The 19,440-nt window shown below is 48.7% G+C and overlaps 1 protein-coding gene across 3 annotated transcripts in view; it reads right to left on the bottom strand.

Annotated features, from left to right (window-relative positions):
• The window catches only part of LOC146276222 (pleckstrin homology domain-containing family A member 5-like), a 49,229-nt gene extending 39,544 nt beyond the window's left edge, over positions 1 to 9,685 (bottom strand). For all 3 annotated transcript variants that reach the window (XR_014762438.1, XR_014762439.1, XM_084701423.1), the window contains exons 1-3: positions 9,497 to 9,685; positions 9,295 to 9,371; positions 8,426 to 8,483 (exon numbers count right to left, since the gene is read on the bottom strand). Coding sequence is in view for 1 of the 3 variants with exons in the window: in XM_084701423.1 (XP_084557549.1) it covers positions 8,426 to 8,483; positions 9,295 to 9,371; positions 9,497 to 9,588 (227 nt within the window). In the remaining 2 variants the exon portion in view is untranslated. The remainder of the gene's footprint in view (positions 1 to 8,425; positions 8,484 to 9,294; positions 9,372 to 9,496) is intronic.
• Positions 9,686 to 19,440: the final 9,755 nt, after the last annotated feature.

The following is a 19,440-nucleotide window of genomic DNA, read 5'->3' as shown; positions in this document are numbered from 1 at the left end:
TTTCACAATGTATGCTTCATGTTTTGGCTACCCGCAATGTTTGGGGCCTATCTTGTTGTTATGATCAGTGACCTATGCACTTTTGTAAAACTCTCTTGGAAGTCGCTTTGGATAAAAGCGTCTGCTAAACGCATGAATGTCAATGTGTGTGTGCACAGACGTGTGTGTGTGTGCACGGAAGTGTGTGTGTGTGCACAGACGTGTGTGTGTGTGCACAGACGTGTGTGTGTGTGCACAGACGTGTGTGTGTGTGCACGGACGTGTGTGTGTGTGCACAGACGTGTGTTTGTGTTCCAGGTCCCATGCCAGTGCTCTGGGTTAGTTGGTGTTGTGATGGGACAGCCAGGACATTTCCTGCCAACCCTCCCACACACACACACACACACACACAGGGCTACATCATGTGCCACCCAGCAGACGTACAGGGAGGAAGATGTTTCTGGAATATTCCTCCTCTTTCTTTAGAAGCTGATCAGCCTTAAACTGAGTAGAACCTAGAACACTGGAGTAGCCCAGCCAAAGCCTCTCCCCAGCCCTCTCCCCAGACCCAGCTGGTTCCTAACCAGGACCAGATGACCTCCTCAACACCACGTTCTCACATTGCAGCAGGGGAGACAACAACAACACCCTCCCTCCCTCCCTCTCTATATCTCAATCTCTTCTTCTCCCTCCCTCCCTCTCTATATCTCAATCTCTTCTTCTCCCTCCCTCCCTCTCTATATCTCAATCTCTTCTTCTCCCTCCCTCCCTCTCTATATCTCAATCTCTTCTTCTCTCTTCCTCCCTCTCTATATCTCAATCTCTTCTTCTCCCTCCCTCCCTCTCTATATCTCAATCTCTTCTTCTCTCTTCCTCCCTCTATATATCTCAATCTCTCCTACTCTTTCTCTGTCCCTCTCATTCTATATCTCAATCTCTTCTCTGTCTCTTTCTCTCTCTCTCTCCCTCTCTCTCTTTACACCCTCCTCTCTCTCTCTTCAGCATGGAGGGAGGGAGGGAGGGAGGGAGGGAGGGAGGGAGGGAGGGAGGGAGGGAGGGAGGGAGGGAGGGAGGGAGGGAGGGAGGGAGGGAGGGAGGGAGGGAGGGAGGGAGAGAAAAAATGGAGGGATGGGGGAGAAGGAATGGAGGGGTGGAGGAAATAAAGACCAAAAGACCTCTCCCTAGGTTTCTCCCCTCCCCTCCCTGTCCAGGTCCAGACTGGGTCTGGTGTCTCCATGTAAGGCTTGGCAGCAGAGACTGGGGACAGAAAAATGACAGCAGAGAACACACTTGCTAACAGACACTCACACACACGCTAACACGCACACACACCCAGACGCAGGCACCCAGACACACACACACTCGCACTCCAGAGCACCAGTGGAAACCTTACAGCTGAGTTTCAGAAGGGGACATCTCTCTCTTCCTCTGTCTGTCATTCTCGCCCCCCCTCTCACTCTCGCCCCCCCCCATCTCATTCTCGCCCCCTCTCCCACAACCCCCCTCTCTCATTCTCAAACAAACATGTATACACACAAGCAAACACAAACATACACAGACACACAGCGTGATCCCACGACAGCAGCCCTGCATGACTACCCCTCTGAGTAAGATTCACCATATATGGGCAACTAAGAGCACAGCACACAGACACACGCATACACATTCACACACATAAACACCTATACTCCCCCACACAAAAACCCACCACACACACAGAAAAGCAGAGTAGATGTAACCCCAGCAAAGTAGATCTAACCCAAGCAGACCAGAATAGATCTAGTAGATCTAACTCAATCAGAGCAGAGTAGATCTAACCCCAGAAGAGCAGATCGAGTAGATCCAACCCCAGCAGAGCAGAGTAGATCGAGTCGATCTAACCCCAGCAGAGTAGATCTAGTAGATCAAACCCCAGCAGAGCAGAGTGGATCTAGTAGATCTAACCCCAGCAGAGTAGATCGAGTAGATCTGACCCCAGCAGAGTAGATTGAGTCGATCCAACCCCAGCAGAGCAGAGTAGATCTAGTAGATCTAACCCCAGCAGGGCAGATGGAGTAGATCTAACCCCAGCAGAGCAGATCAAGTAGATCTAACCCCAGCAGAGCAGAGTAGATAGAGTAGATCTAACCCCAGCAGAGTAGATCTAACCCCAGCAGAGCAGGGTAGATCTCGTAGATCTAACCCCAGCAGAGTAGATCAAGTAGATCTAACCCCAGCCGAGCAGAGCAGATCGAGTAGATCTAACCCCAGCAGAGCAGAGTAGATCTCGTAGATCTAACCCCAGCAGAGTAGATCAAGTAGATCTAACCCCAGCAGAGTAGATCAAGTAGATCTAACCCCAGCCGAGCAGAGCAGATCGAGTAGATCTAACCCCAGCAGAGCAGGGTAGATCTAGTAAATCTAAACCCAGCAGAGTAGATCTAGTAGATCTAACCCCAGAATGGTAGATATAATAGATCTAAACCCAGCCTAGAATGAGGGAATTACTGGAAGTAGAACAATCTGGAAAATGGGCAGGAGAATGTGTGTATGTGTGTTTGTGTGTGTGTGAGAGAGACCATCTGAAGAATTCTAGTGAGGGATGCTCTTCTTCACACCTGATTACTAAGACACGCACAGAAGACAATTACCTCTCAATTGATGCTATCTAAGATGCTACATTGCAGAAATGAACTTTAAGTAACCCTTTCATCTCCTCTCATCTCTCTCCTCTACCCTCTCCTCTACCCTCTCCTCTACCCTCTGATATCTCTCCTCTCCTCTCTCTCCTCTCATCTTTCTCCACTCATCTCTCTCCTCTCCTCTGATCTCTCTCCACTCATCTCTCTCCACTCATCTCCTCTCCTACACTCTCCTCTCATCTCTCTCCTCTCATCTCTCTCCTTTCCTCCTCTCATCTCTCTCCTTTCCTCCTCTCCTCTCTCCTCCTCTCCTCTCATCTCTCTCCTTTCCTCCTCTCCTCTCTCCTCCTCTCCTCTCATCTCTCTCCTCTCTCCTCCTCTCCTTTCTCCTCCTCTCCTCTCTCCTCCTCTCCTCTCCTCTCTCCTCCTCTCCTCTCATCTCTCTCCTCTCCTCTCTCCTCCTCTCCTCTCTCCTCCTCTCCTCTCTCCTCCTCTCTCCTCCTCTCCTCTCTCCTCCTCTCCTCTCTACTCTCTCCTCCTCTACCCTGTCATCCTCTGTTTCCATGTCATCCTGTCTATCATGTCTACTACTTAATTAACTTTGTGCTGGAGAGAAATCAAACTCTATTGCATGGAGACATTAATCTGAGTCATCACACGCACAAGATAATACAATAATACACACACAAAATAATACACATGCGCACAATACTACACACACAATAATACACATGCACACACATACACAACAATATCACACACACACACACAGTAATCCTTAGCAGATGCTTTGACTGGTAATACCTCAAATATTACTGGGGATTAGCTGCATGTTAGTGAGCTTGTGAAAGAGAGGGAGATATGAGAGAGAAGGGAGGTGAGACAAATGAAAGGGAGGGAGAGAGTGGGAGGGAGGGAGAGGTTCCAGCCAAGCTGCAGTTACCATGACAGCATAGTGCCAGAGACAGGAAGCAGATCAGTGTTTCCTCTGGCTCCTGACCTCACTTCCTGTGGATGAGAGGCCAGACACTTATCACACTCACACATACACCACCCTCCACACACACACACAGACACCTTCCACACACCTCCCCCTCCACACTCACACATACACCACCCTCCACACACACACACAGACACCTTCCACACACCTCCCCCTCCACACTCACACATACACCACCCTCCACACACACACACAGACACCTTCCACACACCTCCCCCTCCACACTCACACATACACCACCCTCCACACACACACACACAGACACCTTCCACACACCTCCCCCTCCACACACACATACACCACCCTCCACACACACACCCTCCATACACACACACACCCTCCATACACCTCTCCCTCCACACATACACCACCCTTCACACACACACACACACACAACATCCTCCACACACACACACACCCTTCCACACACACCCTCCACTCACAAACCACCACAGGGGAAGGGAGGGAGGCTAGTTGGTTCCAAGCTAAGCACTATAATGTAGTCTGTATGTGTAACGCAGTTCCAGCCTATCAATACCAAGGTCACACCAGCTGACCCTTGACCTCTGGATGACCACCTGGAGCTCAAAGGAGGAAGGATCTCTTTCTACCTACTGTATTTCTCTCTCTCACACACACACACACACACACTCTCTCTCACAACAATATATATATATATATTCTTCCTCTAATCCTCCAATCCATTCAACTACATCAAATGAGATCAAAACATGGGAGGGAAGCTATGAGGCAGGGAGGTGGAGAACCCTGTGTGTGTCTGTGTGTGTGTGTAGCTGTAGGTGTTACATATGTGAAACACAAACAACAACAACCAGAAAGAATGTGTCACTTCTCTGAGCCAAGAGACATTGCCAGCACAGAGACATCCCTTAAGAGTGTGTGTGTGTGTGTGTGTGTGTGTGTGTGTGTGCAATCACAGAGGCAGGAAGAGATTCATCAGTGGATGTACTCCACCCTTCCAACGACCCAGATGGATCTGTCCCAGAGAGAACACACACACACACAGAGGAACACACTCTCACACACACACAGACAGACTCTCACACACACACAGAGGAACACACTCTCACACACACACAGACAGACTCTCACACACACACTCTCTCACACACAGAGGAACTCACAGACTGACAGCTCGAAGGGTGTTGAAGGGTTGTAGTCCTGGTGGTATAACCTGTGTTTTGTCTGATCTCAACCTCCATTTCTCTCATACTCTTCTTTTTTCTCTCCCTCTCCCTCTGTGTCCAGAGAACTAAATATTGTCTGTTCAATAGCAGGTGTTTGAGTCTGTTTATAATAAATGATTACATTCTTATATTAGTACGCTAGTATGTAAACTGTGATGGAAGTACGCTAGTGTGATATGAATGTTATGAAACTCATATATTCCAGTGTGTTATTAATACTAGGCCAGTGCCTGTTGGCGGCCCCATCGATTAGCAGAGCTCAGCCTGGCTCTAATCTAGTTTGCCACTACAACAGTTAGCATGCGGGTTACTAGCTATCTAAAGTTAGCTGCTGAAAGCCATACTAAATACTAAAAAGCTAGAGGCTACAGCAGCTAAATGGTGATGGATATAAAGCTAACCCATGCTTTTCATGTCAGTCATTTAGCAGGCGCTCTTATCCAGAGTGACTTACAGTAACTACAGGGACATTCCCCCGAGGCAAGTAGGGTGAAGTACCTTGCCCAAGGACACAACGTCATTTGGCACGGCCAGTAATCAAACCAGCAACCGTCTGAATACCAGCCCGATTCCCTAACCGCTCAGCCACCTGACTCCTTTTTACCTCTTGATGGTCTACTCATACGACAGGAAACCTGACCAGGACTCTTTGCCCATGATAAAATGTTCTGTGACAAAGCCAGTATGTTTCTTGGGAACGCCATTCTGTGTGAAGTAGCTCGTTTCTGAGTCTTGTTGCTGTGTTTTCTACGAATGCTCCCACACCCTATCATCTTGTCACCCTGTCACACACCCTGTCATCTTGTTACCCTGTCACACACCCTGTCATCTTGTTACCCTGTCACACACCCTGTCATCTTGTTACCCTGTCACTCACCCTGTCATCTTGTTACCCTGTCACTCACCCTGTCATCTTGTCACCCTGTCACACACCCTGTCATCTTGTTACCCTGTTACACACCCTGTCATCTTGTTACCCTGTCACACACCCTGTCATCTTGTCACCCTGTCACACACCCTGTCATCTTGTTACCCTGTCACACACCCTGTCATCTTGTTACCCTGTCACTCACCCTGTCATTCACCCTGTCACACACCCTGTCATCTTGTTACCCTGTCACACACCCTGTCATCTTGTTACCCTGTCACTCACCCTGTCATCTTGTCACCCTGTCACACACCCTGTCACTCACCTTGTCACACACCCTATCATCTTGTCACCCTGTCACACACCCTGTCATCTTGTCACCCTGTCACTCACCCTGTCACTCACCCTGTCACACACCCTGTCACTCACCCTGTCACTCACCCTGTCACTCACCCTGTCACACATCCTGTCATCTTGTTACCCTGTCACACACCCTGTCATCTTGTCACCCTGTCACTCACCCTGTCACTCACCCTGTCACACACCCTGTCACTCACCCTGTCACTCACCCTGTCACACACCCTGTCATCTTGTCACCCTGTCACACACCCTGTCACTCACCCTGTCACACATCCTGTCACTCACCCTGTCATCTTGTTACCCTGTAACACACTCTGTCACTCACCCTGTCACACACCCTGTCACTCACCCTGTCACACACCCTGTCATCTTGTCACCCTGTCACACACCCTGTCACTCACCCTGTCACTCACCCTGTCACTCACCCTGTCACACACCCTGTCATCTTGTCACCCTGTCACACACCCTGTCATCTTGTTACCCAGTCACTCACCCTGTCATCTTGTTACCCTGTCACTCACCCTGTCACACATCCTGTCACTCACCCTGTCATCTTGTTACCCTGTCACACACTCTGTCACTCACCCTGTCACACACCTTGTCATCTTGTCATCCTGTCACTCACCCTGTCACACACCCTGTCACTCACCCTGTCACACACCCTGTCATCTTGTCACCCTGTCACTCACCCTGTCACACACCCTGTCACTCACCCTGTCATCTAGTTACCCTGTCACACACTCTGTCATCTTGTCATCCTGTCACACACCCTGTCACTCACCCTGTCACACTACAGAGAGACTACAGCAAGAGACCAGAGACTACAGCAGGAGAGACTTCAGTAGGAGAGACTACAGCAGGAGAGACTTCAGCAGGAGAGACTACAGAAGGAGAGACTACAGCAGTAGAGACTAGAGACTACAGCAGGAGAAACTACAGCAGGAGAGACCAGAGACTACAGCAGGAGAGACTACAGCAGGAGAGACTACAGCAGGAGAAACTACAGCAGGAGAGACTACAGCAGGAGAGACCAGAGACAAGCAGGAGAGACCAGAGACTACAGCAAGAGAGACCAGAGACTACAGTAGGAGACACTAGAGACTACAGCAAGAGAGACCAGAGACAACAGTAGGAGAGACTACAGCAGGAGAGACTACAGCAGGAGAGACCAGAGACTACAGCAGGAGAGACTACAGCACGAGAGACTACAGTAGGAGAGACCAGAGACTACAGCAGGAGAGACTACAGCACGAGAGACTACAGTAGGAGAGACTACAGCAGGAGAGACTACAGCAGGAGACCAGAGACTACAGCAGGAAAGACTACAGCAGGAGAGACTAGAGACTACAGCAGGAGATCAGAGACTACAGCAGGAGAGACTACAGCAGGAGAGACTACATCAGGAGAGACCAAAGATTACAGCAGGAGAGACCAGACTACAGTAGGGTATTGGTGAGAGGGGATATTTATAGTGTGCTACACCAGCTAGATGTCAGCTGCTGCCCTGTAAATAGACATGGAGGAAGAGAAGGGTGAGGAAGAGGACGAGGATGGAGAGGAAGAGAAGGGAGATGAGAGGTAGAGGACGATGGAGACGAAGAAGAGGAGAAGGAAGAGGAGCAGGAGGACGGAGAGGAAGAAGAACAGCAAGTCATGTCCTCTCCCAGACATACATACAGACACACGTTGACTAAATGTCTTCCTGTACCAACTGGAGCACACATAAGCATACACAGAAAACACACACACCAACACATATGCACACATACCAAAACACACATCCTCCCCCCCACACACACACCCTCCCCCCCCCCACACACACACACTCTCTTGTTGGGAGAGCAGATCCCAACAAGTAAAGCCTGTTGGGTGAGCATGCCTAACCCTAACACCATGAGTCACACCAGCCAGCCAACCAGGCTGTCTCACACCGGCCTGTCAACCAGCCTGTCTTACACCAGCCTGTCTCAAACCAGCCTGTCAACCAGCCAGTCAACCAGCCTGTCTTACACCAGCCTGTCAACCAGCCAGTCAACCAGCCAGTCAACCAGCCAGTCAACCAGCCTGTCTTACACCAGCCTGTCTCAACCAGCCTGTCTCAACCAGCCTGTCTCAACCAGCCTGTCTCAAACCAGCCACTCTGACAAAAAGGACTTGTTTTGAGGAGAAAAAGAGGGCTCTGTACAAGAGAGAAATACAGAGAGCATTTGGTGGGAGAAAGGGTGGGCTGTAAGAAGGATCTGTTTCCGAAATAATCTAGCAAGGAGGGCAGGCAAGCAGAGGGGGGGGGAGAGAGAGAGAAGTGGGCGTTGATCTGAGATATGAAAAGCTCTGCTCTTCCAAACAAAGCAGCAGCAGAGAACTGCTGCTTTAAACCACAACTCACTTTATGAAGCAGCGCGCGCCCTCGAATGTGTACCCCTCTTCCCATCCAGTCGGCAAATCTAGCGGGTGAGAGAGGGGGAAGAGGAGGGGAGAGAGGGGGGAGAGAAACGGCCATGGTGAACATACACAGCACAGCAGCTGACCCTCGAGATCTGCTATCAGCGCGCGGCTAAACACAAGCATTGGTCTGCAGTGAAACCGTGAACACCAAATACAGACGTCAACACGGAATCAACAGCCACGCCAGTCCTCTCATGTTGTAGCCTTAACCGAGAATATCATCCTACCAAATCATTCCGTTAGTATTAATCGTGACTAGATTTTTTTCCACTCTACAACGATTTGCATAATGTTATGCGTCCCAGCGGTCGCGGCAAGCGGGCTTCTGGTGTGAATTGAAGCGTCCGCTACACTAATTGCATTGAAGGTGTCATGCCAACATGGCAAGTGACACATGGGACATCGTTGCTACGCATATTTGTTACATTCCACGCCTGCATCACGGAACCGGAGCTTTCTCTGCAGAACATGACACAACACCGCGCAGACTAGCATAGAATGCCCCAGTGTCAACAGCGGTGCGGCTGGAGGGGATAAGGATTTTTTTCGTCGCAACGCTATCCCTGAAAGGCGACGCCAAACGTCACTTAAACCGACTCAGTCCCGCGAAACCCGAGGACGTTTACGTGACAGAACTTTTAACAAGTGTGTCGCACAGTGCTCAGGTGACGTTAACTGCCTCAACCTGAAGGTCTGCGCGCTATAGCAGGCTCGAGAGACGTCTGTTACGGCGGCGGCGAGGATGAGGAGCCAGTTCATTTCTCTCCCAAAGTGTTAAAACAAAAACAAAAAAGCCGTTGAGCCATTTACCTGGAGTGTTTCTGTGGCCCGTTATAACGGCGTCTCCAGTGACTGGATGTAGCCAGGTTGTACTCTTGGCTTCTTCGCTGTTGGTGAGAAGAAACGGGTGAAAAGGTGAAGAGGCACATACCGAACTACAACGCTGGAGGGAATATTCGCGTCGACAATAACGAAAACGCACATCCATGCGTTATATCCAGAGAATAATTACTTGAGGAAGAATATCCGGCCGTCCTGGGTGACCCCATAACTCCAAGACGAGGGGAGGCAGGAGATCCAGTCCGGGTTGAGGTCCGCCGCCATGTCTACCACAGCAGAGAACAGTCGACTACCGATTCCTACGGAGAGACTGGGCTGCGCGCCGCCGTGCCTTCGGCGCGTACACGGAAACCCATAGCAACGGGGCGCGAGGAACCTCTATGGGCGGGAGCGTGCCTGCAGGATTGAACGATAAACTTTTTTATTAAAAGAGAGAGAGGGGGGGGCAGTTTTGGCTTTCACACCCAACTCACGACGGTAATGAGTTTAATTAGCGGTGTGTTGCTCGAGGAAAACCAAACGGTTTCACGCCTCTCAGCTTATCACATTTACATTTTAATCATGTAAGCAAAAGCTTTCATTCAAGCGACATACCCATAGTGTATATTGAAAGTACAGTAGGATCAGAAGTGCATAGTTGTAATAGTGTTTCGGTAGTCAGGGTCAAGGAACTGTCTGTGTTTAGGCCTACCAGGCACAGTACAAAGCTAACCAGCTACCCGGCATTGAACAATAATATCTCAACTACGGTGCCCCCAAAACCTCAACTAGCAGGCACGGTTCTGGATGTGTTTAACATGTCAAACGGTTATGACAGGTTTTGCTGTCTGAGTCACTGGTGGCCATCTGGGAGAAAGGATTACAACACTAGCTCCAAGGTCACTGTCTCACAACCCCACCCAGACAATACGCATGTACATACAGGGACGCAGATACACAAACAACACCACACACACCAAGGAGGGCCGGTCTGGGAAGACGACCCCAGCCTGAACTCCTCTGCAGACGCTGGTCTGTGGTCAGTCTAAACGTTGTCTCCTGCCAGGCCTGCAACCTTTAAACAACTTTAATCTGATCCCAGACCTGCCTCCCCCAGGACCCTCCAGTAATCCAGCTAATCTGTAATCTGTCATCTGTTAGACCATTAGGCTGTCTAAGAAAAGGCTGTTATAAGACCCTTGTTGGCCGTGGATAAACAGACACTAATGCTACTAGTTTGCTGTCTACCTTACTGTCCTAATACTACCCAACAGTAATAAGTCTACCCAACACCCTAACACCATGTCCTAACACTACCCAACACCCTAACACCACCTTCCACTGTGACCAGGTCCTAGCCCAGGTCCCAGTGTGTGTCATGCAGTTAGTGTGCCAGCGATGAGCTGAGAAGATGAATCATATATCTGATGTAACAATGTGCTGAATTAGAGACTAATGGAGTCTCCTCTGTTTACATTCCTTAGATGCTGCAGGAGGCCAAGGAATGCTGCCGGGACAACTCCCTCTTTCTCCCCCTCCTCCCCATGATACTCTCTCCTCTCTTCCTTCCTCACCTCTTCCTCCTCTTCCTCATCTCTCTCCCTCCTCTCCCTGATACTCCCCCTTTCCCCCCCCCTTCTTTCTCTTCTCTGTCCCCTCTTCCCCCCTACTCCATAGAAGGGTTTTTGTGTGTGTGTGAGAGAAAGAGAGAGATAGAGGGGGGGGGGGGGGGTTAAATAAATATATGTGCTCCCAGATTCCAGCCTCTAATTGTTATTTCCCCCTAAACTCCAACCAGGTCTGACTGGGCTTACCTCACCGGAGCCGAGGAGCAACATAACACTTCAGCAAGACTGCTGCACAACATATGACCTGCTAACTTGTCCCAGACACACCTCCAGAACCCTGCCATGGACACAGACCTGTCTGATCAGCTGGTCAGCTAAACAGCAACAACAACAACAACAACAACAAGCTCTATGAGCTCAGAGTGTGCCGACTTGGATCATAGTGGAGCTCCTAGAACAGTAACCATGAAGAGGACCCGACTACAGCTGTGTCCCAGGAAACGCTCCTGAAAGGTTGCTGCTTGGCAAGACTGTCTACCTTCCTGCTCTGACTTACAATGTGCCAGCGAGGTGCTTTAATATCTCTCTTTCTCACAGATACACAGACACACTTACAGACACACACATACACACATGCACACACAGACTCACACACATAGACATACCTGCTAACACATTCACAGGGCAAGTATTTGAACACAGTGGGGTCTAACTTCTAACTTGTCTCTCTTACAGAACAGCAGAGGGAAGGCACTGGTTGCCGTGGCAGTGATGGTCCCTGGTAACAAACATAAGGTGTGTTCGACTTCATGCAGTGCCGGCGTCGCCTGCAGCCCGGTTGACTTGAAGCAGCCAATGGCATTCTCAGTTTCAAGGCAAGCGGCTGCAGCCGACTGTCGGCGCCACCGGCGCTGGATGAAGTTGAACACACCTATTGTAATACTGTTACAGGACAATGATGATGTCACTCTGCAGAACCAGGAAATGGTCTGTCACTAATTGGCTTCAGAAATATTTCACAGCCTGCAGACAAATGATCACATTAAGTGTGGGTGTTTGTGTGTGTTTGTTTTGTGTGTGTTTGACAATCAGATCAATTTAGATGCCTCTTAATGAAAACATTAACAACAGTTTTGTGTGACCTCTAGCAACAACCTTAACCCCCCAGCACCTCCCAGCCCCTCTCCTTCTTCCTCCTCCTCTCCTCCCCTGCTCTCCTCTCTCCCCATATTCTTTCATTCATATTATTCTTGTGTTTGTGTTCTCACTGGCAGATTACTTGTCCTGAAGATGAACCCTTCTAGATCCTTTCAGTCCATCTAGCCATGCTGTGCACCTCTCCACTCCTCTCCCATCCTCTCCTCTACTCTTGTAGAGTATTATGGGATGCATCGCTGCAGGCCCTGATCTGTGTGTCCTGTAGCAGGGTGTTCGTTTGGCCAGAGAGACCTCCAGTCAGACATGTCTCTCTTTTCACATACCTGAAGGTCAGCTGGAGGGAGAGAGGGAGGAGGGAGAGAGAGAGAGAGGAAGGAGAGAGAGGGAGATGAGGGAGAGAGAGAGAGAGAGGAAGGAGAGAGAGAGAGGAGGGAGAGAAAGAGAGGAAGGAGAGAGAGAGAGAGAGAGGAAGGAGAGAGAGGAGGGAGAGAGAGGAGGGAAAGAGAGAGAGAGAGAGAGGAAGGAGAGAGAGGAGGGAGAGAGAGAAAGGAAGGAGAGAGAGAGGAAAGAGAGGGAGGGAGGGAGGGATAGGGAGGAGGGAGAGAGAGAGGAAGGAGAGAGGGGGAAGGGAGAGAGAGAGAGAGGGAGGGAGAGAGAGAGAGAGGAAGGAGAGAGGCAGCAGGCAAGACACTGAAGGTCATCTGAGAGGGGTGTCTGCAGGGAGTCAGGGGGGGCTGTTTGGATGAGAGCAGCTCTGGAGACTGGAAACTAGTGAAGATCTGACCTTCTCTCTCTTTCTCACTTCCTTTCTTGAGAGACAGAGAGAGGGGGGAGGGGGAGATAGAGAGAGAGAGGGAGTGAGAGAGACAGCAGTGTTATGTTGAGAGAGAAAGAGAGAGAGAGAGAGAGAGAGAGAGAGAGAGAGAGAGAGAGAGAGAGAGAGAGAGAGAGAGAGGACAGGACAGATGTTGTCTTCAGGACAGAGTTGCAAACAAACTTATGATCTTCCCTGATACGGACTGGTTGTAAACAGTAACCTAACCCTAACACTAACAATATGAGAACCAAGCCCTTATAAAACACACACACAGATACACACTGACAGCCAAGTCCTTATACACACACACAGTAGAGCCGGCAGAGAGAACTCAGGGGGCCTCTCAAAGGTAAACACAGCTCATTCAATACTCTATTACGCAATCTCACCAGGGTTCCAAAAACTCTCTTTTCTTTCCTCTGTTCTTCATCATGTGATCCAGACTGGAGGCATCAACATGAAGCTGATGTCTGTGTGTTATCAACCAGCTGTTGGAACTCTTTGTTTTGGCTTTCACACAGTTAGACTGTGGGTCCCTCCCTCCCTTTTCCTCTGTCTTTCTCCCTCCCTCCTGCCCCCCTCTTCCTCTCTTATTCTTCCTCCCCCTCCCTCTTTCTCTCTCTCTCTCTCTCTCTCCTTTTCCCTTTCTCTGTTCCAATTGAAATGGAAGTAAAGAGTGAGAGAAAGATACAGAAAGTGAGATACAAAGAGTGAGAGAGAGGGGGAGAGAAAGAGAGTGAGAGAGACAGGGAGAGAAAGAGAGAGAGAGAGAGACAGGGAGAGAAAGAGAGAGAGACAGGGAGAGAAGGAAAGTGAGAGAGACAGGTAGAGAGATTTCCATTTCTGAAAGTCTTTATCAGGCAGTCCAAACTGCTACATGCCCACCCTGGACATTTGAATTACATTCATGCAGGATAAAATAGGTAAAAGAAGCTGATAAAATAACACTAGAGTCCCCTCTCCTCTCCTTCCCCTCCTCACTTTTTCTGCTCTCATTCATTACATTTAGTTATTTAGCAGACGCTCTTATCCAGAGCGACTTACAGTAAGTACAGGGACATTCCCCTGAGGCAAGTAGGGTGAAGTGTCTTGCCCAGGACACAGTGCCTTTGGCCGGCCAGGAATCGAACCAACAACCTTCTGATTAATCGTCCAACTCCCTAACCGCTCAGCCATCTGATTACATTCCCATCATTCTCTAAAGAGTTGATGAAGTTGACATGTCTGTTGGAGGGAGGAGGATCACACTGTATCTCTGTGTGTGTGTACGTGTATTACCTTCCTCAACATAACATTTATTTCTGTTTGTCTCCAGGCAGTATCCTTATGTATGTGTGATTTGCATTCCCTGTGTGTGACCCAGAAAACCGCTGGTGCATTCTGGGTGTGTGTGATCTTGGTTCTCCCACGGGCAGGTCTGTGTGTACCAACATGTCCAGACTGACTGCAACAGATGCTCTCCCTCCCAGTATACACACTGTTATACTCTCTCCCTCCTCCCTCCCAGTATCCACACTGTTATACTCTCTCCCTCCTCCCTCCCAGTATCCACACTGTTATACTCTCTCCCTCCTCCCTCCCAGTATCCACACTGTTATACTCTCTTCCTCCTCCCTCCCAGTATACCCTCTCCCTCTTCCCTCTCTCCTTATTGTATGTGAACATCTACAGTAGAATAATATGTGTACAAGGGGGATTTTGAACCTACTCTCTCTATGTCTTCTCCCTCTGAACCGCAGGATTCTTCTGACGTCCCTTTAGGTGGAGGAACATGCAGAGCTTCACTGGATACAGCAACATGAAACTGTCTGTGTGTGTGACTGTGTGTGTGACTGTGTATGTGACTATGTGTGTGTGTCCAGGTAACATCAGAGGTGGTTGAAGTATCTGTTGTCACATTCAGGGAGTGTTTCAGGGAGGTCATTATCCCTGAGAAAAGTTATTTTAGGGTTCAGATCATCTACCTCTCTACAAGTTTCAGCAACACTCCCACAGGAGAAACACCTTTCAGAGCAAGCGAACACAAGAGAAACACCTTTCAGAGCAAGCGAACACAAGAGAAACACCTTTCATAGCAAGCGAACACAAGAGAAACACCTTTCAGAGCAAGCGAACACAAGAGAAACACCTTTCAGAGCAAGCGAACACAAGAGAAACACCTTTCATAGCAAGCGAACACAAGAGAAACACCTTTCATAGCAAGCGAACACAAGAGAAACACCTTTCATAGCAAGCGAACACAAGAGAAACACCTTTCAGAGTAAGCAAACACAAGAGAAACACCTTTCAGAACAAGCAAACACAAGAGAAACACCTTTCAGAGCAAGCAAACACAAGAGAAATACCTAGGCAAGCTAATGGAGATAAAAACCTTTAAGAGGCTAACACAGTAGAACACCAAAAGTGGACCATCAGAGAAACCCCCCCCACACAGACACACACACATCTACTCACACATTCACATGCTCACATACACAAACACGCTCACTAATTCACTCACTCTCTCTGCTCTAGTTTGTCCTGTACTGCAGCATCCTCAGAAGATAGCATCAACAGAGAGTTGCATTGCATCTTCGCTTTTTGTTCCCAAATCAGCTGATTGAGTTGTTTTGCCACAGAAATCCAATCTTTGTATCATTATGATTTTCACTATCTTGTATAATGGATTTCCAAATATCTGGTTTTATAGCAATGTGTGTGTGTGTGCATGTATGTTGGTGTGCGTGTGCATGTGTGTTTGTGTGTGTTATTCCAGTATAAGTTCAAGGGTGGTGTGTTTGCATGGCCAGTGATTTTACGAACAGAGTTCCTAATGGTCAGTATTGATTACTGTAACATCAGGACTGTTGTGTTATTGAGTGGAGGCTTTCATCCCACTGACTGCTGTACCTGATGTGTATCACAGGAGACCAGGGGCTCTGCCAAACTGTTTCTGGAGTCTACCTGTCTCTCTGCCAAACTGTTTCTGGAGTCTACCTGTCTCTCTGCCAAACTGTTTCTGGAGTCTACCTGTCTCTCTGCCAAACTGTTTCTGGAGTCTACCTGTCTCTCTGCCAAACTGTTTCTGGAGTCTACCTGTCTCTCTGCCAAACTGTTTCTGGAGTCTACCTGTCTCTCTGCCAAACTGTTTCTGGAGTCTACCTGTCTCTCTGCCAAACTGTTTCTGGAGTCTACCTGTCTCTCTGCCAAACTGTTTCTGGAGTCTACCTGTCTCTCTGCCAAACTGTTTCTGGAGTCTACCTGTCTCTCTGTCCAACTATTTCTGGAGTCTACCTGTCTAACTATTTCTGGAGTCGACCTGTCTCTCTGTCTAACTCTCTCTGGAGTCTACCTGTTTCTCTGCCTAACTATTTCTGGAGTCTACCTGTCTCTCTGTCTAACTCTCTCTGGAGTCTACCTGTCTAACTTTTTCTGGAGTCTACCTGTCTCTCTGCCTAACTATTAGTGGAGTCTACCTGTCTCTCTGTCTAACTATTTCTGGAGTCTACCTGTCTCTCTGTCTAACTCTCTCTGGAGTCTACCTGTCTAACTATTTCTGGAGTCTACCTGTCTCTCTGTCTAACTCTCTCTGGAGTCTACCTGTCTAACTCTTTCTGGAGTCTACCTGTCTCTCTGTCTAACTATTTCTGGAGTCTACCTGTCACTCTGTCTAACTATTTATGGAGTCGACCTGTCTCTCTGCCTAACTCTCTCTGGAGTCTACCTGTCTAACTATTTCTGGAGTCTACCTGTCTCTCTGCCTAACTATTTCTGGAGTCGACCTGTTTCTCTGCCTAACTATTTCTGGAGTCTACCTGTCTCTCTGTCTAACTATTTCTGGAGTCTACCTGTCACTCTGTCTAACTATTTATGGAGTCGACCTGTCTCTCTGCCTAACTCTCTCTGGAGTCTACCTGTCTAACTATTTCTGGAGTCTACCTGTCACTCTGTCTAACTATTTATGGAGTCGACCAGTCTCTCTGCCTAACTATTTATGGAGTCGACCTGTCTCTCTGCCTAACTCTCTCTGGAGTCGACCCGTCTCTCTGCCTAACTCTCTCCTCTACGTCTCTGGAGTCAGGAGAGGAGAGAGGAGAGGGGGAAGGGGAGAATAAAGGAGATCTGAAAGTCACATTCTCCCAGGAGAGCGGAGAGCGGACATTTTCAGAAAGAGTATTCAACACACCTCTCAGTAAAACACACACATTCACACACTCTTCCACACACACAAACTCTCACACACTCTCGCACTCATACAACCATACTCACACACACTCTGCTTCAGCTCTTCACAGCATCAGAGCTCTGAGTGAGTGTGTGTGTGTGTGTGTGTGTGTGTGTAGATGGCATCCCAGGGACATGAAGAGGAGTTCTAACCTGCTGCAGTAGGAGTGGGGGGAGGGGGAGAGAGAGACGGGGAGGAGGGGGAGAGAGAGACGGGGAGGAGGGGGAGAGAGTGAAGGAGGGGGGAGAGTGTGTGTGTGATTGTGCGTGCGTGTACAGGGTGGGGCTCCTCTGGGTGTCATTACTGGAGTAATGATTATGTTTATCTGCTCTCTGGATCCTCTCACCACACACACAAACACACAGAAACACACACCCACACACATACACACACAAACATTTCAGAGTCACAAACACCTGATTTATATCAGAAATCTGTGCAGCACAAAGTGAGCAGCCAAGAACACAAACACACAGAGCAGAGACCCCTCTATCTCCTGCAAGTCCTGACTCCTGACTCTGATCCCCCTCTCTCTTTCTTTATCTCCTCCCTCTCTTCTCTCCTTGCTCCCTCTTTCTCTCTTTACATCTTCCCTCTCCTCCCCCTATTCTCTCTCATTCCACCCCAGGTCCCTCCTCCTCCTCATGCCACCACCCATCACTCTGTCTGACCCCAGGAAGGAACCTCAATCAGTAGCACCAGTCCAGGGAGGGTTCAGCACCACAGGTCTGAACATCTCAATCTGACAGCATTTCATATTCTTCTTCCTTCTAATAAATGCCTTCCAGATTTACATAATCCTGTTTGGATCTCTCTTTCAAAATAACTTGATTCCTGTCTTGATCTTTCACACATCAGCCGCTGACTCTCCCCAGAAGTCCAGAGTGGGATTAAAACCATCCAAAGCACTGGATAAACAGATCAGCCTCATGTTGACGGAGGGGAGACACAGCTATGGATCAGTCTTGAGGAGAGGTGGAGCTCTTCTTAATGAGTATTATTGTCCAGTGCTGGGATGGAGGGGGAGCTAGCAGCAGTGTGTACTGTGCTGTGAGGGACGTCATTCCTTCATCTACACAGCAGTCATAATGGGGAAGCAACTCCATTAATCTTCCCCCCGATTGAATTAGCCTTTGTGATTACAGGATGGTTCCTGGAGGAACTCATTATACAAAGACTAATGACAAGCTATTGTTGCATAATGTGCAGGTTGCATAACTGGTTTGTATCATTCTGAAATCGCTATCTGACATGCTTTATAGTGGATCTCTGGTCTAGAGGACACCTTGGTGATAAAGGACACTTTTTAAGGTGTTTTGGGGAAATGTTTCAGTACCTCATTTACTCAGGTAATCCAACAACATAAATCTTTCCAAAAAGCTTTTCCAACGTCAACATACTAGAGAGGGCAAACCCTTGATAGACCAGAAGAACAGACAGAGAGCAAACACACACTCAGGCATGCACACATTTACACACACACCACAAAACAAATTATATAGTAGGTATTAAATAATTCACAGTAGATCCCTCTCTTCTCTCTCGTTTCATTTCCACTTTCTCTCCTCCCCTTCCCTGTCTCTCCCTATCTCCCTCTCTTTAAGACTCAGAGAAGATAGTTGGGAGGGGGTTTGGGAGAAGATTCTTGTATTTGAAGCTCTTAACACAGAAACCCACAGGGACTAAAGACGAGAAATTAGAGTGAAGAGAGAGAGAGAGAGATAGAGAGAGAGAGAGAAAGAGAGAGAGAGAGAGCGGAGGAGGAGAGGGAGAGAGGATTTGAAGTAGGAAACTATATGTATATATTTCATATGTATATACTGCATATATATCAATACCGAGAATGGGACTGAGAGATGTGGAAGGAAGGAGTGGAGAGAGGAGGAGGAGAGAGAGAGAGGAGAGGGAGAGAGGAAGAGGAGAGGGGGTAGAGGGAGGTAAAAGGGGCAAAGAGGGGGAGAGAGGAAGAAGAGAGAGAGGAAGAGGAGAGGAGGAGGAGATAGCAGGTGTGTTTCCTCATCAGAGGTGGTTTTGAGGACTGATGCAGGCTGAAGCAAACATCTTTATTAGACCACAGAGGGAGACTCAGCCTTAACCATGCTCTTTAATCTGGCCCTTCCTCCCTTCCTCTCTTCCTCCCTTCCTCCTTTCCTCCCTTCCTCCCTTCCTCCCTTCCTCCCTTCCTCTTTTCCTCCCTTCCTCACTCCTCCCTTCCATCTTCTTCATTTAAGTCATTTAGCAGACACTCTTATGCAGAGCAACTTACAGTAAGTACAGGGACATTCTCCCCGAGGCCAGTAGGGTGAAGTGCCTTGCTGCCATGCCCAAGGACACAACATCATTCCTTCCTTCCCATGCTCACACACACAGACACATGCAGTACACAGACA

This window comes from Hypomesus nipponensis, chromosome 7 (assembly GCF_054491055.1).
Source record: "Hypomesus nipponensis isolate SF chromosome 7, ASM5449105v1, whole genome shotgun sequence".
Taxonomy (NCBI): domain Eukaryota; kingdom Metazoa; phylum Chordata; class Actinopteri; order Osmeriformes; family Osmeridae; genus Hypomesus; species Hypomesus nipponensis.
The sequence above is the reverse complement of the archived record's forward strand: the minus strand, read 5'-3'. Positions and strand labels throughout refer to the sequence as shown.